Genomic DNA, 13168 nt, shown 5'->3' with positions numbered 1-13168 from the left:
TGAGGTGAATTCATTCTTAAAAAAGTGCTTCAAAGAGCAAGAGAAGTGTATTATTCAAGAAGTTGAAGGCAAGAGATGGAGACTGTAGAGTTAGATCACCCATTCTTTGTCGGGGTGCACTATCACACTGATTTCCTATCTAGGCCTATAAAGTCCTCCTCACCCTACTTTGGCCTCCTCTGACCTCTCTCAGGAGGCTCCCATACCACCTGCAGTAAGGTTGTCAGCTCTTACCCAGGGACACTTAAGTGTGGAGAAGTGGTAACAGCTCCTCTGACTCTGAAGTAACTGAAGTTTCCATCAGTAAATCAGGACTGACATGGATGATTCTTCAAGAAAGCCTTTGACTTTTGATAGTTTACAACTGTGACTCTGATGCTTTCTTTAAATTAGGCTTTAATTAACATTATTTTATTATGGGGCAAAGGGTATTTGGAAAATGTTATCACTTGCATGTCCTGTCATGGATATTGGATCCTGCGACATAAGTATTTGTGCAACAATATCCTTGCAGTTTGTGTGATTCTGAGATGAGAATCTGGGCTCAGAAGGGACCTGATGGTGGCCAGCAGCGGTTGAAAGTCATCAACCTCTTTGTTTTTCTTGTCACTTGCGGCACTGTCATTCAGGTGCATTACTGTTATTTCCCTGGGGCGTCAGCTCTTCCAGTGCTAGGCTGCTAAGTGTGAATCTTGCTGGAATCTTAGCGCTGCTGAGTTGTGGGGGAATTGGAGACAGCTGTGGTTGGCCCTCGCCATCCAGAAGGATGTTTGGTTCTTTGGTACATCAGATATGTTCTGTCTATGAAGTGTCACATAAAATCCCTGGGACTCCCGCTGCTCTTCTTGTTCTTGGGGCTGAGAACACTCCTTGCATCAAGGGGTCAAGAAACAAGGAATCTTGGAAACTAGTTATGAGCCCTCTCTTGACTATGCAGCATTTACTTGAAGGTATCTTTTTCTTCCAGAATGGTGATATTGTAGTTGAAATACAGTCCCCAAACTTATTTTTGTAATATGACATAAGCAAAGCCCACACTACAGTGGCTGCCTCAATGTATGCTCCTAACAATAAATAATGTGGAACCATTAAAGAAAAATGAAAAAAAGACACTGATTTTCTATTTTAGGTTTTATTTTCTGATTATTTGTATTATGTTGCTTTCTAGCAATTATGTAATACTTCGTGATTAGGAAAATCAATTAAAATTTACAGAAAATAGAAGACTGAGGGTATAGCTCAATTAGCATAGTGTTTATATCTAGCATACACAATGTCTGCATTCCATCCCCAGCACCACATAAACCAAGCACGGTGGTACATGCCTGTAATCTGAGCGCTTAAGAGGGAAAGATGGGAGTATAAAGGTTGAAATTGGTCCTCAGCTACATAGAGAGTTTGAAAACAGCTTGGGATACATTGGAACTTGTCTAGAAAAAGAGATGAGGGAGAAGAGGAGCAAGAGGATAAAGAGCAGAAAGGAGGAAGAGCAGAGGACGGAGGAGCAGGAACAAGGAGGAGTAGGAAGAGCAGCAGGGAGGCAGAAAGCAGTGGCAAAAGTGGATCAGGCATATTATTTGTACACTTTTGAGTCGCTTCAACTTTGGGGCCTCAGGTTGTCATCTATTATAGTCATAGAAACAACAGTGGCACCTGCAGCAGGTAACACAACACACCAAAAGCACATAAAAGATATACCTGATAGAACCCATTTATAATAAAGTGTCTTTAAAAAAAAAAACATAGTCTTATTACCAGAGTCATTTTAGAGAGTGACAAAATAAATCAATCAATGCTAGAATCAAAATGAGAGGAAAACTCATTGATATTTAGATGTTCTTACAATGTTATTTTAGTTTTGTTAATTAATTCTTCCTTGCCCTACCGCAGACCATAACTTCGAGGCCACATCTTGGGAAAGTCAATGGAATATACTAAATGGAAGTCAGAAGGTTTGAGCTTCAGCCTCAGTTATAACACTATGTTACTGGCCAAGTTACTTTAACAAAAGGTTCATAGCTGGAACCTTCAAAATACACTCTGAAATCCACCGGTGGGCTGACAAGCACTCCAAATGTATGGTCTTTTGTCTGGTTCTTATGCGCAGAGGATTGGAATCCATAGGCATTCATTTCCTCATATGGAGAAAAACTAGCAAGCATCCCAGTGGTTTTTAAAAGGCCTATTAAAATTATAAGCTAAAAATATTTCTGTTTGAGTTTTATGCAGACTTTAATCAGTATTCTACTAAAATATCTGGCTGTCACTTAATGCTTGGCAGCATTGCAAAACGCCCACTCTATGTATCCATTTAATTGAAATTTCAGTAATTTTTGGAAATGGCATTTTGTTATCAATGAATCATTAGTCTCGTCTTGATTTGGATCCAGTTTTCAACTGGTGCTATATTTGGCTTTTAATTTCAAATTACTTATCATTTAGATTTATCCTTCTCAAGACAGCTTTTATGGATTGTTTGGATGGCCACTAACAGAGTCCAGTGATATGTATTTCCATCAAGACAGTTTTGGGAACATTTTTTATAATTAAACATGGTTGCATGAGATTTTGAAAATTACTAATCTATTCTTGTAATGTGAAAGCAGACGGACTTTCTTTTTCCAACAGACTGAAACCTTACATGGTGTGCTGGTTATAATATTCTAGTCAACTTCACAAAATTTAGAGTCATCCAGGAAGAGGGAACTTCAGTTGAGAAGATTCTTCTTTCAGATTGCCCTGTAGGCAAGTCTGTGAGGCATTTTGTTGATTAGTGATTGATGTAGGAGTGCCCTGTCCATTTTGGATGGTGCTACCCTTGGTCAGGTGATCCTGGATTATATAAGAAAGTGGACTGAGGAAGCCACAGAGAGAAACCCAGTAAGCACCACCCCTCAGCAGTCATTGCTTCGGTTCCAGACTCCAGGTTCTTGGCTTCAGCTCTAGCCCTGACTTCTCTTCATGGTTGTTTATAAACTACAAGGTAAAGCAAGCCCTTCTCCCTTCCCTAAATTGCTTTTGGTGATGCTGTTTTTCCACAGCAATAAAAAGCAAACCAAGACACATGGCTGGTGACACTTATTTACTGTATTGATTACCAAGTATCATGGAGTTTGCCACAGGCAAGTTAGGTTGACCAACTCAGTTCGGTACAGACATATGTATTATATAACATCCCCTTGAAATTTATTTCAAATTGAAAAGTATCATTTATAATTTCTATTCTATAAAAATGTACTAACCTCTATTTGTATATGTTTGTGTGCATTTGTTTTTCTCTGTATCTTCCTAATGAATTACCATGAAAAGCTTGGCTCTTTTTTGTTACTCACCCTGCCATCCAGGAATTTGTTACTAGGTACGCCTGTTAAGAATTTTTGGTTTTTCTCTGGTTTCTGACTGCTGCTTGGGTGCTTGCTGTCTTCCTTCTCAGCAGGGTTAGAAGTGATTTTCTGATCAGAAGGGTTGGAGGGTCCTGGCAGGTCTCTGCTCACCTGCCTTGCATAATCAGCCCTGGATTTCTGGAGTGTGGTTTGAGGTTCTGTCTTCGACTTTTCATTCTGATTGCTGTGAAGAGAGTTTGCACCTTGTCAGTCATAGGGAACGCTCATCATGCACGACGCTGGCATGAGAAACAGAAGGTGTTAGTCTGGAAGCGTGAACAGCAGTAACAGCCCTGTGGGATGTGGTGGTTAGCGTGGCTGTCTATCTAAGCATCGTGCACCAGAGAGAAACCATGCTACTCTCTGCCTTCTCAGACTTTTTTCTACTCAACTTCTGAATAATCTGTTTATCTGCTCCAGAACACTTACTATAAGAAATGAACAGAGTCAAAACTGAACAGGAACCATTAGCGTATTGCTCTCTGATAAATCAAATAGGTGTTTCTAGTCTTTGCACCTAAAAAAGGAAGAAAATCAGAATGTTTTGCCAGGCCCAGGCCTGCTCTTTCTCTCCTCAGTTTTACCCAGAGACTTATTTTTCTCTCAATAATCCTTCAGCTCATTTTAATGTTAATTAGAAAAAAGAATAAAAACTATAGGAATGACTTAAATGTCGCTAATAAGCAAAAAGTCAGCCTTGTTTAATAAGTAAGGATTTATGAATAAAAATAGAAAGATATCACTTAAATGTAGAAAATTTCTTTACAAATAAATCGAGAGTTGGCAAAACGATTGACCTCTGATAACCTAAATTCAATTCCTAGGGCCAAGATGGTAGAAGAAAACTGATCCTCTCAAGTTGTTCTTTGATCTCCATTACTGTACATGTCTGCTTCCCACAGATGCAAATATGTAAATAATTGTAATAATTAAAAACAAAAAATAAATTAAAATGTCAGTGACTACAGAAACCGATACAGGTCTTAAAGTACTGCCTTGTAGAGCATCCAAAGGTTAAAGAGCTGAAACTTTCTAATACATAGGCACATTCTAATTTATATATACTAATGAAAATGCAAAAGACTTTAAAATTTTATTTAGTAATATATGGATATAATGAATACTTCTATTTTATGACTGTATACATGAAACTATTAGAACAGTTGTGAATAATTTTAATTACACAAATGTCCAAGTATAAAGGAAAGGAAATACCATTTAAACTATAAAAAATGTATCGCACACCATATGAAAGGACAGCAAGTCTAAAAAGTCTGCCGGAAGTTAGCCAGCATCTCTGGGTAAGAAACCTGGGCTGTCGTCAGCTGTATGAAGTCACAGTCTGTCATGCTATGTTGTTTTTATGTTTTCTCTATGAGAAACTATTGCTTATCATCAAAAATGATTAATTTCAAGGTAGTTATGCTTGGTGTCAAGAAAGCATTCTATAAACTGTAGTTGTTATTAAAAGTGAAGATTTGCTTTAAAATATGACTTATGTCTGCATGAAACATGCTTTAGTATTTAATGATCTGTTTCAAGTTAAGCTACAGTCAGATCTTTGAATTTTGAATAAATGTGTAGATTTTGCAGTTACCTTTTTGTAATGTTGCATGAAATGAAAAAGAATTTGGAGAAAACTCAGATTGGCATCTATGTTAAAGAATGGAGAAGAGTCCTAAAAGGTGAGTACAAAGAAAATTCCTAGGGAGTCAGGGAAAAACCCAGGAGCATAAATTCAGTAGCAAAACAGAGCATGTTTCCAGAAAATGACTCAGACAACATATTCAAATGCCAGTATATTCTGCAAAGTGTCTCTAGTTTAGCCATATGGACACTGTCAGGAATCTTAGCAAAGGATGTAGGCGGTAGAGAGCTAATGGAAGTGGACAGTAGAGTTGAGTGGGTGAAGGGAAGACAGCAATGAGGAACCACAGACAGAAAGTAAAAAGAATGGTGTGAAGAAGTCGTTATGAGGGGAAGGTGGTGGTGACGGGCACATAATCTGGGCTTTCAGACAACTCTTTCCTACTGTTGTCTTTAAAGACGGCAAAGATTTTCACACGTTGCAATACTAATGTGAAGGAGAAGGTATCACTAGAGAAGAGCAGTGAACCTGATAAGGTATGATGTTGTGATGGAGAGGCCCAGAGCAGAAAGGAAACCAGGGAAGATGCAATCAGGGACGTGTGAGGTCAAGTTTTTGTTTGGTGACAAAAGGTTGATAACTGCTAACAGCTTGATTTTTTTTTTCCCAGAAAGCAAGGCTTGTCAGGTCTCACTGGAAAGATGTAATAGAAAGGCTGAAATAAAGAGAAATGATTTGCATTATCTGGTATGAAGACTGAAAAAGAGACCTGGTAGCTGGATGGGAAATGAGGACAGGTAGTCAACCAGTTAAGATGGAGAACATGGACTTTGGTAACATCAGGTTGGGAGTATGGATGCTCTCTTCTCCAGGTCCTCAGTATCCCTCATGGGGATGTGGAGAAAGCAGTGGGGTTCACCAAGGACTAGGCCTTTGCCAGATTTGGAAAGCCCAAAGATATTGGTGAAAGGCTAGAAAGAGAGAGGGCAGATTTGACAAATAGTTCCTATCGTGAGAAAAAAAAATACATTGGTTTCTTTAGTCTTAGTATTTAATTTGTCATTAATAATAATATGCTATTAAGTGCGGAAACTTATAGTTTAGAACTGATCTAGATTTGATTCTAGAAGTCAGGCTAACAGCTACCTGTGGGAGTTAATATAGAGGACAGAGGGAGTGTGTGGGACTTTTGGGGTACTGGTATCTTCCCTTTTCTTGAGTAGGACATTTGCTGAATGACAGTATGATATTTGTGAAAATCCAGTGAATGGCAGACAAAGAACATGTGCTTTTGTGTCGGTGCAGCTATAGTTCTCTGAAATGTCTAGGGAAATTGGTGAAAAACATACAAATAAATCTACCTGACGTATGCATGTCTAGTGAGCATTACAAAGAATTAGTACTATTTGGTGTTCAGAGCAAAGAGGCATAACTATGATCTATGACAATAAGTAAAATAATTATATTACTGATTGTTTACTTCCATGATGCGACCCTGTAGCTCTTCCCATGTCTTAGTTTATTTGCTCCTCAAATCAGTTCCATAGAAAACAGATTCTCCTCATTTTCGAATGACGAAATTAAGGTTCAGAGACTTTAAATGACAACACAGATGTTCGATGGTATACTTTGATTTAAATTATCTACTAGAATGCCCAGCTTTACATCCTGCAGGCAGTGGAGTCATAGAGAGATCATGGATATTTGGGATTGTGGAAGGATCTGAAAATAAAGGAGCAGACAGCCAAAGCAGGAAGTGCAGACTTTGAAGGCTGTAGAGCAGACATAACAGCCCTAGATGAAGGCAAAGAACTTACATCATCTTTGCTTTACACACCTATAAAATCCTTCTCTTGGCAGATTCAAGATAGAAATGCCCAAGAAATTCTGCAATCTATTTGTCTGACTTTTAGAAAAACTACACTAGAAGTGAAACCAAAAATAACCCGTTAGGTTTGTTTCAAGTAAAAACTTTTAAAAAAAAAAATAACATAGCACTTTAAAAATGAACATGAAGTAGACTCTCCAGCTGAGAAACGACATGTGTCTCTGCTTAGCACAAACAATTCCTCAACACACATTTCTTGTTGTGTTGTTCACAAACTCACAGTTCCTTCTGCTAGGCTGTGCGTTAGCTACCTACTTTACTGAAAATAGAAGTTTGTCATTTTTAAAAGAAAGAGAAAAGCACACCACCAGCAGTATCTTGGAAGGCCAGCAATCAGTCTCCCGACGCGCACTTCTGACCTCAGCTTCTGATCCTTAGGGCACCGTGAAGAGCTCAGTGGTTTCCCATACTAGAGCAATGAGGGCCAATTGCAGTGCTACTGAGTGATAAGTAAAGGAGGGAAGCTGCCCAACAGTTCCTGCTCCCACACTGAAGACTTGCTGCAACCTGATCTTTAGGAATCCCCACTGCTAAAAGACAGCGTCCTGGGGTTAGAGAGAAACACTGCAGGGTGGGTAGCAGCTTCCTTTGAGTTGGAAGGTTCCTGATGCGTCTCCCATGCAGCTCCACCCTACCAGATCACACATTTCATCTGCATTACATAAGATCTCAAATAAGGGACCCAGAGGGATCAGCAAAAGGTCACTGGATGCATCCTAAAAGTCTGCCAGCCTCGTCAGCCAATCAATGCTTCCAGTTTCCAACCATGTGCCAACTATCCTCTGGAGTAGACAGTTTGGACAGTAATGGTAGAGGAACTTGTGATCTAATTATAATTTTAGTAAAATGTTCTTATTTAAAGTTATGAAATATCATCAGCACAACCAGGGTCCTTATCATCATCATTTTAGAAGGATATTAAATGTAAAATAGCAATAGGGAGGAAATACACCTGAGATATCTCCAAACTCCATTCAAAAACGGAAGGATAAGTCTATGATAAAGTATGCTGAAAATGTTATTGTAAAAACCTGTGATGGTTTTAAACGTTTTCTTTCCTTTCTTAAGCTATGAGAACGCAATAAATGATTTAATTTCCAGAAATTTGTTAAAGTTATGTTAATTTTACTCCTGTACTCATGCCCAAATCAAATCCCCTCTCTATCACTAGCAGTGTCATATATATATATATATATATATATATATATATATATATATATTACCACACATAAAGTCATATACATTCCTTCATGCTGAATTCATGGTCTGCGAAGCAGATATACTGCCATGGTACAAATAGATGATCAAAGAGATTAAGAAAGTTGTACATTACTGCCTTTCTAGTCAGTAGAGACATTAACCCAGGCCCATATGGCTCCAAAGACTGCATGCCTCAATTTCACACCTGTAATTTTCAAACTATTGATAATTAAACTGGGTTTTAAATCTCTCGTCCTTAAAATGTTGATACAAATTTTAGTAAAAATTAACTTAGAGTGAAGTCTATTCTATCTTTTAATCTAGTGCTTTTGTAGAGCACCAAAGTTGTCATTCAGCCTTTGTTTGTACTTACTCAGAGACAGAGATGCTACAATCCCAAAGTAGCTCAACTCTTTATAACATTTAACTAAGTTATGGTATTAATGAAAATAACCAAAGTTTGTGTGTTTTGACACACTTATACTATAGTATTTTGGAGAATACAGTAAATTTCTTAAATTAGTATGATCATAGAGGGTATAAAATTAGTTACTAACCCCATTAGCAATTGTTCTTTGCTGTGGTTTACTTTTAAATTGTAAATGGTGCTATTCCTATCTCAATGTCCTAGCTCTCCTGAAATATCTCTTCATTATATACAATTTGGTAGTAATAGATATGCTTGTATCATGGGCCTTGTCTTCTGTTTGTCATTTGGGTATATATAATTAATTCCTTATTCTGATGGTATAAACATGTATCAACTCTAGCCTTTGTATTCAGACTATGTTATCTTGAAGAACTCATTAAGTAAAAGAAGTACACATTAAACTTTTAGCAGCTTGACAATTAAAAAAGTCTAAATAATTTAAAAAATATGGATCCATAGAGGAGGTTCAAAGGATAAAGTAGCCTTATCAATGTAGGAAGTCCTTCTGTGTATGTGTTGCTTTTATTGGTTAATGAATAAAAAAGCTGTTTGGGCCTACATCAGGGGAGAATGGAGTTATGCAGAAAAACAAAACTGAATGCTGAGAGAAAGTAGGCGGAGTCAGAGAGATCTTATGTAGCCACCAGAGGAGAAAGACATCTGCACGCTGATACTGGTAAACCATGAGCCTCATGGTAAATATAAAATAATAGAAATGATATAATTTAAGATATCAGAGCTGAGACAGCTACCTCTGCCAGAGCAGGCCTGAGCCTGCAATATCAACAGGAGCAGGCCTGAGGCAGCAACCTCCACAGGAGCAACCTCCAAGGGAGTAACAGCTGAGGGAGCAGGCCTGAGCCAACGACCTCTGGGGGACTTGGCCCAAATCAGGGACCTCAATGGGATCAGGCCCAAGCCAGTGACCTCAGCAGGAGCAGCCCCAAGCAAGCAACCTCCTTGGGAGCAGAGCAAAATGACTCCCAGGATTGCAGAGCAGAGAAAGCCCTGGGAGCTCTGAGTGACCTCTGGGAACACCTAGTGACCTCTGGAGTGACTGGAACCATGGCCCTGACTGCACCATGAGGAGCAACCGTCTGAGCCTTGGATCCAACGGCACCTGGAATATGGATCACCAGAGACACAGCCCTAACTACATCAGTGAGAGGAAAAGATGGGTAGACAAGGTAAGAACACACTCAATACCACAAAGAGCAACAGGGAACCAACAAAAACTAGTGGGCCCATAACATCAAGACTTCAGCAACCAAATATAGATGAAGCAGAAGGAAATGACCTAAAATAACTTTAAAAGAATGTTTAAGACTCTTAAAGAGGAAATGAAAAATTCCCTCAAGAAATGAAGAAAAAGACAAACAAAAAATTAGAAGAAATCAACAAATCCCTTAAAGAAAATTAAGAAAAAGAAATCAAATGGTGAAAGAAACGATTCAAGACATGAAAACCAAAATAGAGACAATAAATAAAACACAAACTGAGGGAATATTAGAAACAGAAATTATGAGAAACTTATCAGGAATCACAAATGCAAGCATGAACAGCAGAATACAAAAGATGAAAGAGAGAACCTCAAATACTTAAGATACAATAGAGGAAATACTCATTGGTCAAAGAAAATATTGAATCTAACAAAAGCTTAACACAAAATATCCAATAAATATGGGAAACCATGAAAAGACCAAACCTAACAAGAATAAGGATAGAAGAAAGAGAAGTCCAACTCAAAAGCACAGAAAATATATTCAACAAAATCATAGAAGAAAATCTTTCCAACCTAAAGAAAGATGCTTAAAGAAATTCCACACTAGCTCAGAATTGAGAATAATAGTTGGTTATTTATTTAGTGGTAGACTCACAATTCAATATCCTCTGCTGAAACGGAGAACAGCAACTGAATCCCTTAGCTGGAAAAGAGAGCCCGGATGCATGCTTTACATCAGCATAAATAGCATAAGAGGCCACGCTTCAGTGGGCATGTAACTTAAAGGCTACTGGCTGTAGGATTTTTATCCAGTCTATTTGGTATTCTGTAATTATCTCATTTCTATTATTCCAGAAAGACAAATATCATATGTACTCACTCTTAAGTGGCTTTTATACATAAAGCATAAAAATAAAAAAATAAAAGCAGCCTACAATTCACAATCCCAGCAATCCTAGACAACGAAGATGAACCTAAGAGAGACATACTTGGATCTAATGTACATGGGAAGACGAAAAAAAAAAAGAGATCTCCTGAGTAAATTGGGAGGATGAGGACCATGGGAGAGGCATTCAAGACATTCTGGCCTCACCTGATCCTATGAGGCAGCTTGTCTCACACAGTGCACCTAATTATATGACACCAGACTCAGAAGTGGTAGGGGCCTGGAGAAGGGTTGGTGTTCATCTGCTTTCAGAGAAAGGCCAACTACTTTAACTTGTTTCTGTAGAAATTTCCAGTAATGTTGATGTCCTCACAGAGCATAACCATCATTGTCCAGCTCAACAGTATCTGCTTTGCCACAACGGTTGTCAGGAAGGCCAAAAGATAGCCTTAGACAGCTAGTACTAAACCCTGCCCCTCTGCAGGTACTAAACTCTGCCCCTTCTGCAGATGCCTGGGAAAGGCATATACTACTATTAATAACATGTACTATTATATTTCTAGTGATGAGGATCTGTCCTGGTCAGCTTGATACAAGCTAGAGTCATTTGGAAGAGGGAACTGCAATTTAAAAAATCCCCCCCCCCACAAACTAGATTGGCCTGTGCTGCATTTTTTTATTGATGATTGATGTGAGCGAGCCAAGGTCTCTGCTGGCAGTGCCAACCGTAGGTTGGTTGTCCTGGTTCTATAAGAAAACAAACTAAGCAAGTCGTGAAAACCAAGTCAGTAAGCAGTATCCCTCCATGGCCTTCACATCAGCTCCTGCCTCCAGGTTCCTGCCCTGTTTGAGTTCCTGCCTGGACTTCTCTTGGTGATGGAGTGTGACCTGAGAATTACATGCTGAAAGAAATTCTTTGCTTTCCCAGTTGTTTATGGTTTTATCAGAAAACTAAGAATCCTAACTAAGACAGGATCTGACCCCAGGCTTTGGTTATATGGAGGTATATAGACATTTAAAGGTTTGACAAGGGAGTTCTTGTAAAAGACACACATTCTTTCTCCAAGCCTTGTCAACTCTGAATATTTTTATTTTTAAAAATGCTTTTAATTTGATTTGTGAAAATAATATCTCTTTGCTATATGAATTTCTTGTAATACATTACAGGCTGAATTTTCCAGGTAATACTGATTGTTCATTTCTTCTTTTGTGAATTGCCTGTCTGGTGTGTTGTTAAGCTTGGGAGCTGGACTGCTCATATTTTCCTTATGAGCTTGAAGGAGCCCTGCATGCTAAGAGGCTTATTTTGTGAAGGGTTGGGACCACCAGCATCTCAAATAGTGCTTGGTGTTTGATTTGAAGTTTTCTTGCTTCCTTCCTTCCTTTTTTGAAAAATGTAATTTTAAACGGTAAAATGAAAACTTTTACCATATACGCTCAACGTCTGGGATCAGGAGGTAAACCTTTTCCTTGGTGTTCTACAGGATGCCATAAACTGAAGCTTTACGCCTGTGCCTTATACTGTGCGCATGCGTTCACAACAGCAGTACCTTATGTCTTTGCACTTCTCATAATGACGCAAATAAAAGCAAAACCAAACACAGGGAATCAACAAAACTATGGTGAGAGTTTATACCGGCAACTTGGCAGGATCTAGACATGCCTAGGAGCCAGCTGCTGAGTACGCCTATGAGAGTTTCAAGATTAGAAGAGCTGAGGGGGGACCCACTACTACCTCCTGGACTGGAGTTACAGGATGAGAAAGAAGAAAGCAAGCTAAGTGCCAGCACTCGCTGCTCTGTGCGCCGACTGTGGATGCAGTGTGAGAAGCTGTCCATTGTTCCTATTGCAAGCCTTCCACCAGAGCCAAAGTCAATCCTTCTACCAGAGGCAAAGTCAGCCCTTCTTTCTTTTAGTTGTTTCTGGTCATGTGTTTTGTCATAGCAAGCAGAAGTTAACTGATAACCTCTTCAGGTGAGAAAGAAGTAACTCAAGGGAATATAAAAAGCACAGGAAAGAATGATTTTAGCATATTCATCGATTTGAACGTGAGAGAACAGACATCACTGGTGTTCAGTTGTTTTTAAAGATCTGTTTACTTTATGTCTGTGTGTGTGAGTGTTTGGCATGCATGCACATATGTGTACCACCTGTGTGCTCGCTGCCTTTGGAGGTCAGCAGAGGGTGCCATTCCCTGGAGTTACAGATAGTTGTGAACTGTCCTATGGGGACCTGTTTTCTCTGCAGAGGCAGCAAGTGCTCATAATCACTGAGCCATCTTCCCAGCCCCCAATTGTACATCTGAGAAGATTATAGTTATAGTGTGATCTTTATTTTCCTGAATATTCTCTTCCTCTCTTGATGTTTCCCTCTTTCCTGGTATTGGTAATTGAACCCTCAGTGTGGTATATACCACGTAACTTCTCTGCCACTGAGTTTTATTCTCAGTCCTCTAGTATTCCAACCCATCCATATATCATTCACTGATGTCAATATTTTACATAATGAAGTTTACTCAGGGTTTATTGAGAAGCTATAATTTCACTTTCCCAAGATTATCATTACAGGGCC

General features: G+C 38.9%; 1 protein-coding gene across 2 annotated transcripts in view; it reads right to left on the bottom strand.

Moving 5' to 3' along the window:
• Positions 1 to 13168, bottom strand: part of C3H1orf87 (chromosome 3 C1orf87 homolog) — a 74594-nt gene that overhangs the window by 53861 nt on the left and 7565 nt on the right. Inside the window, exon 3 of one of the 2 annotated variants that reach the window (XM_048453454.3) lies at positions 3333 to 3567. In XM_048453454.3, the coding sequence (XP_048309411.3) occupies positions 3333 to 3567 (235 nt within the window). The remainder of the gene's footprint in view (positions 1 to 3332; positions 3568 to 13168) is intronic. The other variant, XM_048453455.3, reaches the window with a different exon arrangement.

This window comes from Myodes glareolus, chromosome 3 (genome assembly GCF_982192425.1).
Source record: "Myodes glareolus chromosome 3, mMyoGla1.1, whole genome shotgun sequence".
Classification (NCBI taxonomy): Eukaryota; Metazoa; Chordata; class Mammalia; order Rodentia; family Cricetidae; genus Myodes; species Myodes glareolus.
This window is presented reverse-complemented; position numbering and strand designations above follow the sequence as displayed.